Raw genomic sequence first — 20,218 nt, forward strand, 5'->3', positions numbered from 1 at the left:
ACCCTGTGCACTGCTCCCAGAAGCTCATTGGCTTTCTCACAAATGAGCTCCTCGAGTCCCCAAAGAGGAACAGTGACAACCCCACCAGCTTGTCCAGCTCCGCTCCATTTTCTTTACTCAGCAGCAAGTAGTGACAATAGGGAAGGCTTCCAACAGCTATGGGCACTACTATTTATTGGATACTTACTATGTGGATACTTCCCATAAATTATCTCGCTATTGCTCCAAACAGCACTGTCATTTGTTCATTTATTTGTTTGTTTGTTTGTTTGTTTAGGCGGTACAGGGGAGTGAACTTGGGGCGTAGGCAAGTGCTCTACCACTTGAGTCACACTCCAGTCCTTGCTTTTAGTTTGTTTATACGATAGGGTCTTGAGCCTTTGCCCAGCCAGCCCTCAGACCATCATCCTCCTACCTCTGCCTCCCGTGTAGCTGGGCTTATAGGAGCACACCACCTCACCCGGCATGCAACATGTCTTACAGCAACTGCCATTATCCCCATTTTGCAGATGAGGAGACGGGAACATGAGTTAAGTGACTCACTCTGAGTCCCCGTTGCTGGCAAGGGTGGAGCTGGGACATGAGCCCTGAAAGTCTGGCTCCAGAGGTCACACCCTGAGCACTTACACTCAACGTAAAAATGGCAAAGACTGGAAAGATGCATGCTGTCTAGGGTGCAATGGGGAAGGTCAGGGAACCTTCCAGGAGTCATGCTAAGCACATTTTGAAGAGCTAACCCTATTTCAGACCCAGGGCCAAGCTTCACCATAAAATCAAGGCTGGCCAGGTCCCCGCCATACCTCGAGGAGGCACTTCTGGACTTGGTGGTGACTGAGAAATTGACCAGCTTGCTGACTGACCACTGGGCTCGCTGCTCCTCTATCCAGCTGTCCACCTTGGCTGGCTCGCTGTTGCCTGGCCACCAAATCCCATGTCTCTGCCCCTTCTCTCACTCCACAGGTCCCCCATATGACGTGCGGGTGTCCGAGGTCCGGGCCACCTCCCTGATGCTGCAGTGGGAGCCCCCGCTGTACATAGGCAGCGGGCCAGTCACAGGCTACCTTGTCAGTTGCCAGGAGGAGGGCTCTGAGGAGTGGAAACCAGTTACCCCAGACACCATCTCTGGCACCCACCTCAGGGTAAGTTCCTGTCCCTTTGCCATTCAACCAGGTGAGTCTTGCCACCACTGTATGTGGCAGAACCATAGGACATCTAAGCCCTCAGAGAACACTTCCCTAACTTAACAGCAGCAGAAGTCCAGAGAGGGAGAGTGAGTTACCAAGTGCCACACAGCAAGGTGGTAGTAGGTCTGGCTGGCTGGTAGCCTTACCCTGCTCTCTGCTAGACAGCCTCGTCCCTAAAAATTCAGCCAGTCATATCAGCATTTAAATACACAATCCCTTGACCCAGAAATTCTCCTTCTAGGATCAAACTGTAGAGACTAATGAGGCACGTGTGTGAAGACCTAAGGACAGTGATGACCACTCTAGCATCATTTATAATGGCAGAATGTGGGAGCAACCTAAGTGAACACTAGGAGGGGATGCTGAAATAAATTGCTGTGTGTCCTTAAAGCGCAATCCTGGGGCGGGGGTTGTATAAAGAATAGGATGGGCTGGAGGTGCGGCTAGGTAAAGAATGAACTAGATTGACACAGACATACACCAATCACATGTGACTAAAAGCAGGGCAGGACCCAGAACAGGCTGCTTACGTGCTCAGAGAGCATGTAACCTATCTACCTGTTATATATTGTCTATATAAGTGAACACATACGCAGATCTGTGTTTCTTCATTTAAATGAGACACTGACTCTAAACTCTGGATAAGTAAGAAATCTGTCAGCATCATTGCTCTCTGTGGCAGTAGCTGTTTAAACTTCCACATACACAGAAGGGAAGGAATGTCAAACACTCCTCTCCCCTCTCCCAGCAACAAAGATTCTCACAGTATTTATGTGTCAGAAAACAAAGGAGTTGCAAGGGTGTGGAGGTGTGGGCATGAGGATCAAGAGTTCAAGGCCAGCCCAGGCTACACAGTGAAACCCTGCCTTAAAAAAACAAAAAGAAAAAAATAGATAAGGAAAGAAAGGGGCCACAAGAAGCATTTCTGGCAGACGCAAGTTGATTCTGACAACAGGTCAGAGCTACACACAGGTACTAGCGCTGCTTCCACAGGCACAGTGTCTGCACCCTGAAGCCAGCAGGTCTCAGGCCTCTCTATCTGAGGCCACATCTGTGATTCTGATGGGGTTTCCTTTTAGAGCTTTCTCTGTTGCTTTAAAATCTTCCCTAACAGCAGGTGTTTAATCTTGTATGAATGAAATTAAGACAGGACAGTCAAGCCTGAGCCAATGGGTCCTTAGAGAATCTGCAATTTCAATTCCACAGGGCCGGTCTCCCCACAGTAGTCAGTCAGTGCTGGATGGTGGCCCCAGAAAGCCAGCACAATGGATGGCCTCTCCACCTTCCCTCACTGGCTGGGCCAAGGCAGGACAACCTGGGTGACATGGCACCGGTGTCCTTGTGGGGATGATTGGGCTGCCATGCCCTCAGTTGTTCACTGACCACTTCTTTGGCACCATTTTGTGCCTGGTCTGGATCAGGTCCTAGATGTAAAAAGTTAAACTTGTCACAGTCATCAGTAACGGGCAATGATACTACTGTGTGATAAAAGCTACGATGAGAGAGATCTGAGGAATTCTGAGAGCCAAAGGTGGGAGGTCAGAGCTGCTTCCCAGGACCCTGGCATATGCCCAGGCTGAGTGGTGAGGCCTAAGTTGGAGTCAGATAGACCAAGAAGGAAGGGAGAGTGATCCAGGCAGAGGCCTTACAAGAGCACAGGCACTGGGGCATGAAAGGACATGATGACTGTGGGAACACTGGGGGAGCGGAGTGAAGATGGCCTGTACAGGAGTAAGAGGACAGAAGGTTAAGAAAGACTAGGGAGACTTTGAGTCCTAAACATCAAAATTTGAACTTGACCCTGAAGGCAACTGAAAAATCTACACTTCATCAGATTGGCAGAGGGTAGTCTGGAGAAGGGTCTAGGGACAGAGGTGGCATTTAAGAAAGTGTTGGACTAATCCAGGTGGGGAGACAGAAAGCTTTGATTGATGTGTGGCTGAGACACAGAGGAGGGCCATGTTCAAAAACATTAGGAAAACTAAATGGCAGGACCTGGCAATTGGAAGGGGAGGATGGGAAAAGATGATCCCAGGTCCAGCTCCTGGTCATGGAGGGCGGTAGCTATGGAAGAAGACAGAGACATGGGAAGGGAGAGGATTTCTCGCTGGGAGGAGGATGGGTTAAACTTTGAGCGGGTTCCAGGTGCCAGTACCCGAACGTAAGCCAGACGGAGAGCCCATTAAAAACATGGGACTCAGGAGAGGAATGTGCATCTTGCCTGCTGCTGTCCCAGGGCAACCTGTGCCCTCCCCAGACTCCACCAATGAGTGGCTCCCTGTACCCTGGCTAGGGTTCCAGGAGAAGCACCTTTGCTATCCTCAGGGTTTGCTCTTGCCCCCAGGTGTCTGACTTGCAGCCAGGAAAGAGGTATATGTTCCAAGTACAGGCCATGAATTCAGCTGGGCTGGGACAACCGTCCATGCCCACTGACCCCGTACTCCTGGAGGACAAGCCAGGTAGGGTGGCCGGAGGGTGCCAGGGCTCCACTGCTGGGCTCTGCCCTCGGGGCTGGATGGAGCTTGGGGGTGGGAGGGATGCATGAGGATCATAGCTGAAGGATGGGGTCTGGGGGCTCTTCCCCTCCCACTCCACCTTCCTCCCCTTCCACGCCCCCACTCATGCCTGTGGGGCCCAGATAGGAGTGTGCCTCTTTCTATGCCATTTGCATGAACTCATGCTACTCCTTATGGCTCCATCTCAGACACTACAAGTGACTTCGCCTGGCTTGTGATCACAAGCTCCTGGAGTCCCTCCTGCTATACATGCCAGAGGTTGTCCTAGGTCCTCACACTTTAGAATTAACTTTATTGAAGCTAGCATGTTTATCATAGCTAGCCATATGACAGGCCTGTTCAGCTCTCCTGACCATACAGCATGTTCTCTTTCCATTCTTTTCATTATTCATTCATCCAACAAATGTGTGAAGATGCCTACATTGAACTTGGGGATATAGCTAGTAATGAGGAAGCCAGCTCCTGCTCTCAAGTACAGGGGAGGAGGGTAGTAGGAATGGAAGGTAATTTAAGATAGACTTGAGCACTATAGAGGAAATACATGGCACAATGGGTGTGGTCACTTTAGCCACAGCAATCAGCATGGGCCTCTCAGAGGAAGTGATATTTGAGCTGAAGAGGACCATAACAAGGAGTCTGGGTTTTTTCAGGTGCAATAGTAGCTACTGGGGGGTCCAAACGGGAGGAGGTGTGTGGGCCTGGGATATGAATTATAAACGCCCAGGGCTTCTGCTGGATCTCATCCTCAGGTACCCGGGAGATTGAGGTTGGTGTGGATGAAGAGGGCCGTATTTACTTGGCTTTTGAAGCCCCGGAGGCCCCTGACTCCTCAGAGTTTCAGTGGTCCAAAGACTACAAGGGTCCACCAGACCCCCAGAGGGTGGAGATCGAGAATGAACTAAACAAGTAAGTGAGAGGAGAGGAGAGGAAGGACCAAGGACTGTCGGGTGCTGGCAGAGCTGGTGAGAGACGCCCGGCAGAATCACAGATAGTGGCCTTGCACTCAGGGGTGTGGCTGCCACCTCAGGGAGAAGCCGGGATAGGGAACACTTAAGAGGCAGAAATGGGTACATTCTTTTGAAGATTCTTCAGAACTGTGCATTCCTCTGCCTTGGAGTCTTCAAGGAGACCTTTGGGACTTGGTTTTTAGCCTTGGTGCCAGTGACTTACCCTTGCAGTTTCTCTGAACCACCAGGCCCCTGTCAAATGCCCCCGTGTTGTGCCTCCTCTCCCATAAAGACAACACCTTAAGCCCTGGAGGAAGTCGGGGTGGTGTGACAGGTCTGTGCCAACTCTGTGGCCTTTGAAGGCCCCAGCCTAGAAGGGACCCCCGAGGAAGTGTAAAGAGGCATCTGTCCCTGCTTCCTGGTTGGCTGGGGTCTGGGATGGGGCTAAGGCAACCAGAGCCAAGATGCTCCACCAATCACGCCTGCAATGCACAAGGCCACCTTGCCCCTCTCAGAGCATCCTCTCTCCTCTCTTTGCCAGGTCCAAGGTCATCCTGAAAGAACCGGACCTTCAGCATTTGGGCACTTACTCCGTCATAGTCACTGATGCTGACGAAGACATCTCCGCAAGCCACACACTGACAGAGGAAGGTAATGCTGTCGCTCCTGCCTCCTAGCCAGAGAGACAGACTCTGATCCAGAGTCCAGGCACAAATACCCGTAGAGGTTGGCTAGGAGAAGCAGAGAGGAATGAGGCAGCTCTCGCCACCCCATTCACTCAGTCAGCTGATCAATAACTACCCACTAAGCACCAGGCACTGCCCTAAGCCCTGGGGATTACATCAGTGAACCCAACCAGCAAAGGTTCCTGCCTGGCAGAATTCACATTCTTTTTTTCTCTCTTTTGTTTTTAGTATTATTTTGCTTTGAACTTCTATAGCCTAGAAAAAATAAGAATGCAAGGATGATAAGGAATTGTCTTGTTTTGGTTTTCATTTTGGCAACACTGGGGTTTGAACTCAAGGCCTCATGCTTGCTAGGTAGGCATTTTTACTGCCCAACCACTCCTCTAGTCCAGGAAATATCAATTGCCAGTGGCTCTAAGGAATGAGGATGACAAATAGGGCATAGTAAGGACTGTGGCTAACCAGAGAGCGGATGTCACATCTAATGGATCAACCAGTGTTCTTGACAGATGAAGCTCGTACTCTGCTGTCTCCATAGCAACCAGGGCAGCCTATGCCCATTGTCTTCCCTGACCATTGCCCAGCAGCCCCTTTGATTTTGCTAAGAAGCAAAAGCCACAGAGACCCGGGTTCAATTCCAGTTCCTTAATTTGCTGGCTGTGAGGCATCGCCTTTCAACCTGAGTTTCCTCATCTGGACAGGGGAATTAGAATTTGGCTGTCCCATCTGAAACAATGTTCTAACACAGAGACAATTAAATGATTCTGTGTGACCTGATGCCACCCATAAAACTGATGGGGTTTGACTGAGTACTTGCCATGAGTCCAGACTCAGCATGCTAAGGATTTAGGTTTGTAAAGCAAAATGAGGCATGGGTTCTGATTCTGCCAGTTCATCCCTGTGATATGTGTTTATTGAGTACTTACTGCATACCAGTCACTCATGTAGGTCCAGAGCTCAGCTTAGCTGGAGAGACAAACCTAGCACAAAAAAGCAGTCAGCATACAAGGCGGAAAAGAAGAGCCTGCAGACTTCCAGACTGAAGTGCTCAGTGCATGGTCCAGACCCTCGGGCACTAGGACAGCATGCTACAGTGGGTTAATAAGGGGCTCAGATGACCTGAGGTGGACGGTGATGCTGAGCTCACAGCAACCTGGAGGACTAGTGGGATCCTGCAGAGCCTGGTACACAGCAGGTGCTCCTCTGGGGAGTTTGATCCAACCTTGAGGAACAGGAAGAACATGTTATCTCGAGGGGGCCAGTGGCAGCCCCAGCTTCTCCCTTGGTCCCGGGACCACAGTGTTCATCATTAGCCCCTATGGAGAATGTGATCCAAGTTGGGTGGTGATGAGGGGGGTCTCTTGGGATGCCACAGTGTGGGACCCTAGGACAGCTCTAGCAGGTGCCTTTGGCCTGGCGTTTCATTTTGTTTTCTTCTTTGCGCCTCCCTGCCCCAGAACTGGCCAAGCTAAAGAAGTTGAGCCACGAGATCAGAAACCCAGGTAAGTAGCCAGGCTGCAGCCTCGTGCATGTGGCCCGTCCACATGAGACAGGCAGAGAGCCAGAAAGTAGCCGGGGCACTGGAGTTTGTGACCAAGGACAAGCACAGCCAGCAGGGGGCCAGGGAGGTGCAAGGGAAGGAAACACCATGACCCCTGATTACTATTACTGTCATTACTGGCTCTTTACTCATCTGGACTTCAGATCATTTAACCTCCCTGATTCTCTCATTGGCTCCTGGTGATGAACCCCCAGGAGCTTTTCAAAGTCCTTGTGCCCAGGCCACACCCCAGACAAATCAGAATCCCTGGGGGTAGAGGGGATCCCAGATCCCAGTGCCTAGCCAGATTGAGAACTACAGCCCTAGAGTCCTTGAAGGAGAAATGCTTTTCTGAGGTTAATTAAAATCGGAGTGAGCATACAGAAAGCTCTCCTCCTTGGGCTGGCAGCGTGGCTCAAACTGTAGAGCACCTGCCTCACTAGCATGAAGCCCAATCCAACCTTCTTCAGGTTCTCCAAGCCTTTCACACATCCAGTGTCAACTGTGGTCCAGCTGGGGCTGGCTGGGAGCGGGGATGGGGATGGAGAGGGTGGCCCACCCAGGCACATCCTTCCTCTCCTGTGCCTCCCAAACAGTGATCAAGCTGATCTCAGGCTGGAACGTGGACATCCTCGAGCAAGGAGAGGTGCGGCTCTGGCTAGAGGTGGAAAAGCTGTCACCGGCAGCAGAGCTGCACCTCATCTTCAACCAGCAGGAAATCTTCAGTTCACCGGTAATTGGTGCTCACTGGCTTGGCTTTCTCTCGGGCTGGCACCTCCCCACCAGTGATGATTGCAGAAATGGCTACGTGCTTTGGCTGGCCCTATGGTGATGTGGGGAAGCTGACACTTGACTTTCAGCACATGGAGTGCATGAGGGGGGTGGCAGGGATACTGGATACTGGCCAATGCAAAGGATATTTCTACAAATGAATTTTCCAAGCCCCCTACAACTTTCTAACAACCTACCAGACATCTGTAAGACGGAAAACCTACATTCGTGCTGACAATTATCCAAGCCTAGACCCTAACTCTGTTTTAGGTATAGAACAGGTTATACAGTGAATAGAGAGTTTTTATTCTGCTGGCCACTTGATTTGTGCTAGCTCACTCATTTTCCTGTACTCCTACTGAATACAGTGCAGTGTGGGTTTTTTTTTTTTTGCTTTTCTTCTTTTAATTCCAACCAACTCATTACAAATCAGTGCAGCATGAAGTTTGTGTGAGTATTTGCCTATTAAAATGAGTACTATTTTCATTTTAATGGTTTTTTTCTTTCTGCGACAGTGAGAGTACTCGTTTTTGTTTTAATTCATAGGTAGATAGGTTGGGTTAGATCAAGTTGTTGATATTCAATTGTTTTTACTTGCAAAAAATGGCAATTTCAGGGCTGGAGGCATGGCACAAGTGGCAGAGTGCCTGCCTACCAGATACAAGGCCCTGGGTTCAAACCCCAGTACTAAAAAGAACACAAAGTTAATTTCAGTCTCATGAAAAATTCAAGTTCAGGATGCACTCCCACATTATTTGTGAACTTAGTCTCCAGATGACAAAGTAGCCATCTGGCGATAACTACTCCATCATCTGGGGTGGAGCTCAGTGGTAGAGTACATGCTTAGTGTGGGCAGGACCCTGGGTTCAGTCTCCAGGGCAGAGGGAGGGAAGGAGGGAGGGAGGGAGGGAGGGAGGAAGCTGCACTACAGGGAAGGGACTGCTGGTTCTGACAGGAGCTCTGAGTAGATGTTAGGAATCCACGCCTACCCTTGGTTTGTCTGGCCTTGGCAGGTCTCCACCTCTGTCTTAGCTCTGTTTTCGCATCTGTACAATGGGATGAGTTTTCCCAGGATCAAGAAGAACAAATGAGAAAGCAGATTTGAAAGCTCTGTGTAAAGATTACATGCTGACCTTGCCACATGTTACCAGAAGTATTGTATTATGAAGTCTTGAGTTACAGTGTCTGGATAGTCACCTGCCTCTACAGAAGAACAAAACAAAACTAGATCACTCCCTTAAGCCATACATATAAATAAGTCCACGGGGAGAGTCTAAGAGTGGGAATTAAAACTTTTAAACTGTTAGAATGTGCAAAAGGAAAATGTGCTAATTCTGTGTTTTTATTATATGCTTTTATGGAGTTTCTTCCTATTAAATTATAAAAGAAGCAGAAAATAATCAGCAACGAGGCACAGTAAGAGGGAAGGGCTTATTATTAAGTGGTAATTAATTGAAGCATGGGGGTGTGCTCAGGCTTGGGTGCTGGGGAGCCCCAGTTTATGTGAGCAGGAAAGGGTTATGCAAGGTCCCCTCCCAGGTTTCTGTATGTTACAGCCACCACCCTAATTCCAACTACACCCTAAGGTGTACCCCACAGCAGTTACCAGAACAAGAAAAATGCAAAGAATCTGGGCGTTTGTTCTCCCCAGAACCGCAAAATCAATTTTGACCGTGAGAAGGGCCTAGTGGAAGTGATCATCCAGCACTTGACCGAGGATGACAAAGGGTCCTACACCGCTCAGCTACAAGATGGAAAAGCTAAAAACCAGATCACCCTGGCCCTGGTGGACGATGGTCAGCCCCGCCTCACCTGCCCACCTGCCCCACCTGCCATCCCCTGGGCTCTCAGCTCCCAGCTCTGGGACCTGCAGAGCACTTGCTAAGTGTGTGTCTCTCTCTCCTATCCACCCTGGTGTGTTCACAGATTTTGACAAACTTCTGAGGAAGGCAGATGCTAAGAGAAAAGACTGGAAGAGAAAGCAGGGTAAGAGTTGCTGAAGTGAAGTCCAAAATCCTCGGCCACTGGTCAGTGCAGAGAAGGCTGGCCTCGGGGTTAATAGGTTCCTTACCCCCAACCCAGGGAGGTCCACCTCAATTTAGTCCAGTCTGTCCCCATGTCAGAACAAAACAGCAGTGGAACAGAGGTGGCCCAAAAGAGAGAGAGTGTCTCCTTAAAGTCTGCACCCCAGTCCCCACCCTGGCAAAGACAGTGTCTTAGGAACCTGTGGTCGTCAACTGCCAATCTGGCCACCAGGTGGCACTGTGGCTGAGCCTGGCGCTCTGACCAGGGCATGTCTGTTTTGTACCTGCAGGTCCCTATTTCCAGGAGCCTTTGCAGTGGAAGGTCACAGAGGATTGCCAAGTGTTGCTGACATGCAAGGCATGTCCCCGCCCTACCCCCAGGCCTGCCTCCAGCACAGTGCAATGGGACCTGTGGCTTGTTCCCAAGCTCAGTGGCTGTCCCTGCTCACTGCATCCCCCAAATTCCTTCCCCTGCACTTGCTCCTGGGAGGTGCACTTAACCCCCAAAACAGGCCACCCTCCCAGAGCCCAGGCATCAGGATTAGTATGCAATGGATCAGCCTTGAACTAGACCTTCCGCAGCTGTAGGAGGGTCTCATGAGGCCAGAGGGTCCAAGAGCCAGAGAGGGGTCCATATGTTGAGGGACTAATAGTGCTTTGTCAAACCCTGCTTGATACGTCAGTGTTATTTATTTCATCTGCCTCATAGTCATCTGAGATATAGGCACTATCATCCCCACTTAATGATAAGAACACTAGAAATAGCTCGAGACCACATGGTTGGAGGTAAAGCCCAGGTTTGAACCAAGTCCGCCTGACTCCCAAGCGCACATGCCCTGCAGCCCTTTTCAATGACTGGTAAAGGACAGCATGGGTGGTGCCTCCCCAGAGACATACTCAGCAAATAAAAGCATCTGCTATGGGCCAGACACGCCACAAAGTACTGGACTTACAAGGATGAAGGCATGGCCTCCTTAGGCCTGTGGGAGCCCACAGAGGCCAGCAGAAGAGACTCATGGTGTCAGAAAGGGATCCGCTGACCTTGGCCTGAGGGCCAGTGTACGTCTTAGCGGGTAGGACCTGGGGCAGGAAGTTGATTTATAAAAGAACTCTGCAAGCTTTTTTTTACTTAAGAAGAAAAAGCCTGCTGGAGTCCCCTTACACCCCCACCTTCCTCAGGTGACCAATACTAAGAAGGAGACTCGCTTTCAGTGGTTCTTCCGGAAGAGAGAGGCACCAGATGGTCAGTACGACCCGCAGACGGGAGCAGGACTTCTTCACATTGAAGATGTAAGTGTGGCTTAGGCTCCAAGGTACACACCCTCTGTCAGTTGCAAGCCAGGCAGCGCCAAGAGTACTGGGCTGGAGTCCTGAGCAGGATGGGGACTTCAGGGAAGCAAGGGAGGCACTCGCCCCAGGGTCAAAATGTAAGTGACTCCAGAAACTCGATCAAGGTAATAATTTATGCAGTATTTTTAAAAAATCAAAATTAACACCGAAAAATCAATGTCAAAAAAATATCAATAAAGACAGGTCTAGGATTACTGGTTTTTCCCTTTGTTTGGACTCCAGGCCCTGGCCCTGACCCTGACTTCACAGCCTTGGGCTAGTACCAGTCCCTATCTGATCTCGGCTTTCATTTACTCTCTCAGTGATCTTCCCTGCCCCATAGTCTAGGATTGAGGACAGGAAAGATGTCTCTGTGTGAGGCAGCCCAGAGGAGTGAATTGAGGCCCAGGGAGAGAAGAATCTTGCCTGAGGTCACACAGAGTCAAGAACAGGCTGGAGCCCAGGGCTCCTGACCTGCTCCCCATCTCTCCTTCTGGAAACCATGCCAGACACTGCTGTCTCTCATCCTTCTTTCCAGCTGTCCAAAGAGGACCAAGGAACTTACAGGGCAGTGGTTTCTGATGACCGAGGGGAAGACGACACCATACTGGACCTCACAAGTGAAGGTGGGAGCGGGCAAAGTCAGAGATGGGTCTGGAGCAAGAGACTGTGATATGATCTTTGTCCTGAGATTTATGGGATCCCAGGTCACTTGAGAAAATTGAGGCACAGAGAGGTTAAGTGAATACCCAAAGCTGTACAGGGGTATAGTGTATGTGACATCGACACCTGTGTTTACTGGACTATACCATAATAAACCCAGAACCCTGAGTTCCCCCCCCTGCACAGGGCAGAGGGCCCAGGCTGCTTACAAGAACATTGTCAGGTTAGCCTCTGTCCTCCCTCCATGGTGTCCCTTCCACTCCACCATTCACTGACTACCCCAGACTCCCTCCTACTCCCAAGTCATCCTGCAGGGCTCCTTGGGCAGCTCTGAGCTCCACAAGCCTTTCCCAAGAATGTCCCCACCCTTGGCCACCCCTAGGGGAGCCCACCCAGCTGATCTTTCCTTTTTCCTTCTAGTCCTTGATGCTGTCTTCACTGAACTGGGCAGGATTGGTGGTAAGTGATCCTGCCTCTTTGCCCAGCCCTGCCCAGATGCCAAGGAACCTCCATGGGGTCTCCCACTGGCTTTGGTTGTGGGGTGAGTTTAGTGTCCAACCTCAAAGACTAGGAGAAAAGCCCATGTCCCCACCACACCCCCCCCCAAGAGCAGGAGCAAGCAGGCTGGCCCCAGAACACACAACCCACAATCTCAGGGGAAATTCACCCTTCTCCCCTGCCTTCCCAGCCCTCTCTGCAACACCACTGAAAATCCAGGGCACTGAAGAGGGGATCCGGCTCTTCAGCAAGGTCAAGTACTACAACGTGGACTACATGAAAACTGCCTGGTTCCACAAGTAGGTTGGCCTGACCAAGCTGGAGGGAGCCCAGCACCTGCCCTACAGGTGTCCTCCCAGCACAGCCCCCCATTCAAGGGAGGTAGCAGAGGCAGGCATCTTACATTGTTCTTGCCATCCACCGACAGGGTTGGGGATAGGGACCAGCAGTCAAAGAGTAGAAGGATTTTCCCAGGAAAACTCCCCCAGGAAAGATGAGAATTATGGTGGTAGGGCCATTTTTCTGGAATATTCATAGACACAGACATATCGTGGTCTCAGAGCAGTATCAGTATCTAGGAACTAGGGGATAAGGGATGCAGGAACCAGATGGCCATGTGGTAACAGTGTTCTATGAGCCTCTGCAGCCTTAACAAACTCAGGCAGCCAGGCCTAGGGGCAAGGAACAGACAGAGGGACATGTGGGGATAATGACAAACCTGAGGATCAGGGCTTGGAGACAAGATAGATCAGGGTTCCACAGAGACTCAGCCCAGGAGCCAAGTCACCTCAGACGGTTTCAGAGCAGAATTTCCTGTGTTGTTATCGTGCTCATGCCTCAGCCTCGTGGAGCAGACATTACGCAGCTATTCTATAGGGAAGTCTGGATTGGCTTGGTCAATTTGCCAAATGAGTGAGAGTCAAGGTCAGATGGAGCTTCAGGACCATGGGGTTCTTTCTGTAGCCAGGATTTCTGAGAGTATGGCAAGAGGCTTAGGCAACAGAACATTGGGGACATGAGCTAGGTGTCTTCAGGAATTAAATTTAAGTAAAGTAGAAGAAGCTGAATGCCGGTGGCTCACGCCTGTAATCCTAGCGACTCAAGAGGCAGAGATCAGGAGGATCGCAGTTCAAAGCCAGCACAGGCAAATAGTTCACGAGACCCTTTCTCGAAAAAAAACATCACAGAAAAGGACTGGTGGAGTGCTTCAAGGTACAGGCCTTGAGTTCAAACTCCAGTACCACAAAAACAAAAAGGAAGTGGAGGGCTTAACTTTATTTGATTTCCAAGGTTAGGAAAAGTGATCATGGAAAGAATCTCTGGAAGGGTTTAAGATGAGAAGGAAGAGGTGAGGAAGGGGCTCCTGAGGGTGGGGGATGTGGTAGTCAGCACCTCTGCAGTGCTATTTTCTCAGAGTCCCTCCAGCAGGACAAATCACAGATGTCAATCCCACATTTGCATATAGTTGGTACACCTTAAGACTTGCTAGATGGATGATGGAGGCTGAGTGATGAATGAATGGATGAGTGAGTGCATATGTGTTGAATGTCTCATGGATGGTCACCACCCTCAGCCCACAGATCTGGAGCAGCACCCCCAAAGAGGGGATTGGGGTGGGGCAGTCTGTAGACCTGGGACTGCCGGCCTTAGCTACTCTCTGCCCTCACATTCAGAGACAAGCGCTTGGAGAGTGGTGACAGGGTAAGGGCGGGCACCACCCTGGATGAGATCTGGCTCCATATCCTAGACCCCAAGGACTCAGACAAGGGCAAGTACACCCTGGAAATAACTGCTGGGAAGGAAATCCGGCAGCTCTCTGCAGATCTCTCAGGGCAAGGTGAGCCAACCACCTGTATGTCTGCCGAGAAACCTGTTCAGAAACCCTAGGGTGATGGTGTGGTGGTACATACCTGTAATCTCAGCACTTAAGGGTCAAAAGCAGAAGGATCATGAGTCAAAGGCAGCCTGGGCTATATAGCAAGACCCTTGAGGGAGGGGGAGAGAGAGAGAGAGAGAGAGAGAGAGAGAGAGAGAGAGAGAGAGAAGGGGAGGAGAGGAAGGGAGATAAGGAAGGGAGGGAGGGGGAGAGAGAGAGAAGAGGGGAGGGGAGGGGAGGAAGGGGGACAAGGGAGGAAGGGAAGGAAAAAGGAAGGAAGGAAAATCCCGTGGGATTTGGGGGGACTCCCATTTCCCCAATCCTAGCCCTGCTCCAAGAGAATACAGGAATGTGGACAGTTGGCAGTAAGCCCTGTCCCTGGGGGTCACCTAGCAGAGGCACTGATGCTCCCCCTCCCCATTGCCCTTCTTGCAGCTTTTGATGATGCCTTGGCTGAACACCAGAGACTGAAGTAAGTTTCCCCTGGGGTGTAGCATGAACTGTGATGACAACCGCTCTGGGGACCCCCAGCCAGCCCCTTGTCACCCCCTCACCCCAACTGGGGCAGGACTGGCCTTGAACAAATGGAACCTCACCTTGTTCCCACTCCTGTCTTTCAGGGCCTTGGCCATCATTGAGAAGAGTAAGTCCCAGATGTTTCTGTTGCTTTCGTTCCTGAGTCTGGACACCCTTCCCCGGAGCTCAGGCCTCCTGGCAGCCTGCTGAAGTCCCAGCTTCCCTGGCAGGCTCTGTGTGGCTCTGGGGAGGTCTGGGCAGCGCCTGAGTGAAGACAGACAAGGAGCCTGGGGTTGGACATAGCTGGCGTGGGCCTGTGCAGAGCAGGCACATGGCACTGTTGGTGGGACACAAAGGCAGGAAACAGAGAAGAAAGAGACCAGACTGGGCTTCCTGAGCAGGTTGTGGGAAGGGGACAGCCTTAAAGCTGAGGCCTTCGGGGCAGGTCCAAGCCTAGAGGGATGTGGTACCACTTCTGAACTGTCAGGGAACCACTACCAAGTCTATGAGCTCATGCTTACCCCACCCATGAGGTCCACCAGCCAGTCTGGCTCTCAGGGACTTCAATGAGGGAAAGAGTGCAGGAGCCCTGCCAGCCTGACCACAAGGAAAGAACCTAGACAGCTCTGAGAAACAGTAGCACTGAGACCTTCAGCCCTGGGATGTCTGTGCACCTCCTTGCATGGAGTACTGTCCCCGAGTGCCCCGGTTGACAGGAGGGGCAGGCCTGAGTTCGTAACCGCAGTCTGGACAATCAGGTGTAAAAACAGTCATGAAATGAGGAAGCCTTGCAGGGATCAGCCACCTCAGCGGACAGGGGACAGCTCAGGGCAAAGGAGGCTCTCACACCGCATCCAACCATGTGCCCAGCACGAACAACCCCTCCCACCCTGGCGTGCTATGTCTCTGGATAGGACACCCTCTCCAGGACCCCACAGAAGTTGAACCCGCCAACCTATGGTTGCCAGGTTTTGTGGAATCACTGAGTGGGGGAAGTGGTTACTTTCCCAAACTCTGGAGAGCTGATGAGAATTTCTGCCCATGACAGTGGCCTCCTCCAGGGCCTCCATCCCCAAAACGGGGTTCTGCTGCTTTCATCCCTGGACAGATACCATCTCAATAGGGCTCTTTGTACTTCTGGAATGCATAGTCTAGGCTGGCTGACCCCCCTTCTCTCCCATGGCCTCCATTGCAGTGTAAGCACACATTTGTCTTTCTGCCTAGTGAGTACAACCACACCCTCTTCCTGCCCAACCACACTGGCCGCCTCCTCCTTGGATCAGAGTCAGGGTGTTCCAGAAGCCCAGGCCCCGCTTTTCCTGCCCTCCTCTCAGTCCACTCCCTTAGTGGACTGGCCACACCATTAGGGAGATTTTGCCAGTTTAAGTTCAGAACAATCTCATTGACCTTCTTCCTGGTTCTTGAGAATAGGGACACTTCACTGTTATCTCCAGGTACCCCCACTCATAACAACCTCAAATCAATGGCAGAAACACACCAAGTTCCACAAATTCCACTTGTGAAGACAAGGAAGCATATTACACATTTTTAAAGACTCCCATCCAAAATAACAGAAATAGAGAGAAGAAAATGACCCTCAACTCAAGGCCAGGTGTGGTACTTCATGTCTATAATCCCAGCTACTCAGAAGGCAGAGATAGGAGCATCCTGGTCTCAGGCCAGCCTTGGCAAAAGTTATTGAGACCCCTATCAAAAAGGAGCAAGGTGTAGTGGTACATGCCTGTAATCCCTACTAAGCAGGAGGCAGAGGTAGGAGAACTACGGCCCGACACTGGCCCAGGCAAAAGTGTGAGACCCTATCAGAAAAATAAAGAAAAATGGAGTGGGGTGTGGCCAAGGTGGTAGAGCACCTGCCTAGCAAGCATGAGGCCCTGAGTTCAATTCCCAGTGTTGCCAAATAAATAAATAAAAACGGTCAGCTCCACAGAAACCTGCACAGGGAGCAGCTAGCAGGAGAACATTCACTACTGGGTCTCTCATTTCCCTTCCAGATCGTGCCAAGGTAGTGAGGGGACTGCCGGATGTGGCCACCATCATGGAAGATAAGGTACAGACCCTCCTGGCCACACCCAGGAGACACCCCCAAGTTCCCTCTGAGCAAGAAGTCCATCCCAGATCATGAGCAGTGTGATTCTGTGGATTTAAGAACCAGTGGTGGCCATTTGGCCAGAGAGGCTGGACCTGACCAATTGATCAAGTGACCACACCTCACTAAGCACTTGTATATAAAGGAAAGCCAACAAGCTCAGGTCAGACCTGGGTGGTGCTCAACCCAACTCCACCCCGTCTCTCTAGACAGCTCTGAGTATCACAGACCGTGTCTGTGACTTCAGTTTCTGCAGGAGTTCAGCTAGACAATGACAAAAAATCTTTTCTAGGGCCAGGATCATATAAGCCTAGTGCTTCCAAAACTCACAGCCACAAACCAGGTGTGGTGGTGCACACCTGTAATCCTAGTACTAAGGAGACTGAGGCAGGAGGATCATGAGTTCTAGGCTAGCCTGGGCTACACAGCAAAACTCCTGTCTCCAAAAAAAAAAAAGTTACAGCTACCATGTGTGTGCTTGCTTTGCATCAGGTGCTGTTCCAGAGTGGCTACATATTTTATCATCAAGGCAACCACAGGAAATAGGCTATTATTACTAGCCACACGTGATAACTGGGAAAACTGAGACCCAGAGTAGTCAAGGGACTTATCTAAAATTATGCAACCTGAAGGGGTACAGCTGAGATTTATACCCAATTCCAGGGCATGAATGTTTAATCATTACACTACAGTGCTGTGCACTAGAACTCGTTCAAGAACTTTCAAACTCAGCTCATAAATCTTTGTGCCAAAGCTGTATAATCTTACTCGTGTGGTAAAATCACAACGACATCTGGATTACAAAAAGCAATAAGGCAAAGTGCAGGCCATCCTGGGCCAGGAACTTGCTAGAGTGAGAATGGTCTAAAATTCTAACTAGTCCATATTCCTGTAGAAAGGTTGAGGATGGAGAATGTGAGGTTGAAATAAAATGTGTCTCCCTTTATGGGTTACAATAAAACACACATAATGAATTTGTTCCAAGAATCTGCCTGTATTAGGAGCTCTCAAAGGGTATGAAGGTGAATGCCAAGTTCAAGTTACAAAGAGATAAGACTTTTCTCTCCCTGTCCATTGAAACAGACCCTGTGCCTGACCTGTGTCATCTCAGGAGACCCCGCTCCTGAAATCTCTTGGTTAAAGAATGACCGGCCTGTCACCTTCCTTGACCGCTACCACATGGAGGTGAAGGGAACAGAGGTCACCATCACCATCAAGAAGGTCACCAGTGAGGACAGCGGGCGCTATGGTGTCTTCGTCAAGAACAAGTATGGCTCGGAGACGGGCCAGGTCACCATCAGTGTGTTCAAACACGGGGATGAACCCCAGGAACTAAAGAAGATGTGATGGGTACAGCCCATGAGATCCATACTGCATGGGCCAGCGGGGTCAACCGCCAGGACATAGCCTGGCTCCGGTCACAGGGTGGGGCAGAGAGAAGGGGACAGGGTGGAACCCAGTGCATGAGGGAGGGGGTGGAGTGGACACACCAAAGGGGAGAAGCAAGGATCTCATTGGGGTCCTGAGAGGCCTCCAGGGTGGCGGGCAGGCCCAGGACTTGGAATAGGAAACTCAGATGCAAGACTGAGTCTCTACTCAGCTCTACCTGAGCCCTGACTTTCTCATCTATCAAACGGGCATTCCTACCCAGTCTAGGGCTGGTTTGCCAGTGTTCTCAACCAGAGGCATCTTTGCTTTGCAGAGGGACAGTTGGCAGTGTTTATATTTTTGATGGTCACAACCGGAGGTATCTATTGGTATCTAGTCACATGAGGCCATGTATACTGCTAAATAAACACTGCAACCCCTGTATAAATTATCCAGCCCCGAATGTCAGTATTACCCAGGTTAATGAACCTGCCATAAACCAGTCAGCACAGTTCTCCTCTTTTAAGATCTGATTGTTTCCATTCTCACAAATTCAACAAACACTGGAAGTCCAGCATGTTCTGATTGCAAATGACACCGGGAATATAAAGATAAATGACACGCAGTTCCCGCCCATGAGAAGGACTCTGTCCAATAGGGAGGAAGACCTGGATGCAAATAACTCCAGGACAAGGCAGGAGATGATGAAGAGTATAAGACAGATCTAAGTAAAGTGACAGCAGTGGGCAGAGAAGAGAGACGGATGATTGTCACAGTTGAGGGGAACTTCCCATACTGGGTAGAACTGGTGTTGGACCCTGCCAATGAGTCCAATTTGGCCATGGAGGTGGGAGAAAGACACGTCAGGAGCAGGCATGGTAGGAGCAAAGGGGAGAGGAGGGGTGAGGCTGCCTGGGTGACTCTGGATGCCAGGTGTGCAGCCCAGTGGGACAGATGCTGGTTGACCTTGCTTGGTGGATCTCGATACAGAGCTGGGCATTTTCCTGCCCTCCAGTTTCCTCCTTTTAAAAGATAAGATGGGGGTAGTATAAAATTATAGATGTTTGTGGTAAATTTTTAGAAAACCCTGGAAATTATAAAGGAAAAAATAAAAACCACCTGTACTCCCAACGCCAGTAGTTAGCGCCTGCCTCTGATTTCTGAAATGACTTCCAAATTAAAAGATCAAATCATCCCTCTGCCCACCAGCTACACACTCATGGGGGAATGGGGTGTGGCCTGTTAGCACTACCAGGCCACATTCTGGGCTCAGTGAGACCTCTGCTGGAGAGGAGGAGCGGGAAGGTACAGATTAGAATGTTGGGACCTGAAGTCTTAAAGGCAAACACCTCTGGGCTTAAAAGCCTTTCCTGCCACCCACTTGCTGTGGGAGCCTGCAAAACACTTTTCTTAGGCCACAGTTTCCCATCGATAAAACAAGACGGCTGAAAGATAATTTTGAGCCCTTCCAGCTGACAGTTTTTAAATGACTTCCCATAACTCTAGTCTCCTTTGCCTTGCTGTCCCCAAGAAGATGGGACAAGACTCCACCCTAATACACTCTCCCACTTGCAGACTTGCAATCTTTCAATGATTTCTTTCCTGTGTTGGAACGTGCTGTGAGCGCCCCCTGTTGTTACAGGTTGTGTTTACACTCTAAGATGAAACTCTAGGCAGGACCTCATGGGGTTGGGGACGCTGGTTGCTTCATGATGTGACAAGCCAGTTTGGGAGCAAGAACTGGTCCTTGCTCAGCTGCATATTAATATAGTGTTTTCTTAATTCCAGGTGTAATAATCCCAATATCCTCAGCAAACCTAAGTCTGGTTCTAATATTAACTCTGTCTCTTCTGTGTGTTTTGCCTTTTTTATCTGCCTTGTAGGTTTTTATTGGTGAAAAGTACACATGATATACTGGGTAAAAGGAACTGTGATAGATGATGAATGGGCCTTTAATATTGTGGCTGTAAGGTGTCGGTGAGGGGACATGTTGTTTGCTCTGTGATTATCTCTCAGGCTTTTGTGAGGCGGTCCCCTGGACTGTGACCTCTACCCCTGCCTCTTTTTCTTTTACCGCCTACAGTGAGACAAGATGACTAGAGGAGATGCAGTTAGGTAACTTCCCTTCCCCCAACAGATCAGGCTCTGGTTAAATAGTATCTCCTAAGGACACCCTCTGGTAAGAAGACTAGA

At 50.3% G+C, this 20,218-nt stretch overlaps 1 protein-coding gene across 1 annotated transcript in view; it reads left to right on the plus strand.

Annotated features, from left to right (window-relative positions):
* Myom3 (myomesin 3) overlaps nucleotides 1-19,156 on the plus strand; it is a 43,974-nt gene extending 24,818 nt beyond the window's left edge. The window contains exons 20-37 of the mRNA XM_020155813.2: nucleotides 961-1,139; nucleotides 3,529-3,643; nucleotides 4,450-4,606; nucleotides 5,189-5,298; nucleotides 6,791-6,835; nucleotides 7,470-7,606; nucleotides 9,296-9,440; nucleotides 9,571-9,630; nucleotides 9,959-10,026; nucleotides 10,848-10,958; nucleotides 11,536-11,623; nucleotides 12,081-12,119; nucleotides 12,349-12,457; nucleotides 13,832-13,995; nucleotides 14,470-14,506; nucleotides 14,655-14,677; nucleotides 16,563-16,618; nucleotides 17,741-19,156. Coding sequence (XP_020011402.2) covers nucleotides 961-1,139; nucleotides 3,529-3,643; nucleotides 4,450-4,606; nucleotides 5,189-5,298; nucleotides 6,791-6,835; nucleotides 7,470-7,606; nucleotides 9,296-9,440; nucleotides 9,571-9,630; nucleotides 9,959-10,026; nucleotides 10,848-10,958; nucleotides 11,536-11,623; nucleotides 12,081-12,119; nucleotides 12,349-12,457; nucleotides 13,832-13,995; nucleotides 14,470-14,506; nucleotides 14,655-14,677; nucleotides 16,563-16,618; nucleotides 17,741-18,004 — 1,907 coding nt within the window. The 3' untranslated portion in view covers nucleotides 18,005-19,156. The remainder of the gene's footprint in view (nucleotides 1-960; nucleotides 1,140-3,528; nucleotides 3,644-4,449; nucleotides 4,607-5,188; nucleotides 5,299-6,790; nucleotides 6,836-7,469; nucleotides 7,607-9,295; nucleotides 9,441-9,570; nucleotides 9,631-9,958; nucleotides 10,027-10,847; nucleotides 10,959-11,535; nucleotides 11,624-12,080; nucleotides 12,120-12,348; nucleotides 12,458-13,831; nucleotides 13,996-14,469; nucleotides 14,507-14,654; nucleotides 14,678-16,562; nucleotides 16,619-17,740) is intronic.
* Nucleotides 19,157-20,218: the final 1,062 nt, after the last annotated feature.

Source organism: Castor canadensis, chromosome 7 (assembly GCF_047511655.1).
Source record: "Castor canadensis chromosome 7, mCasCan1.hap1v2, whole genome shotgun sequence".
Taxonomy (NCBI): domain Eukaryota; kingdom Metazoa; phylum Chordata; class Mammalia; order Rodentia; family Castoridae; genus Castor; species Castor canadensis.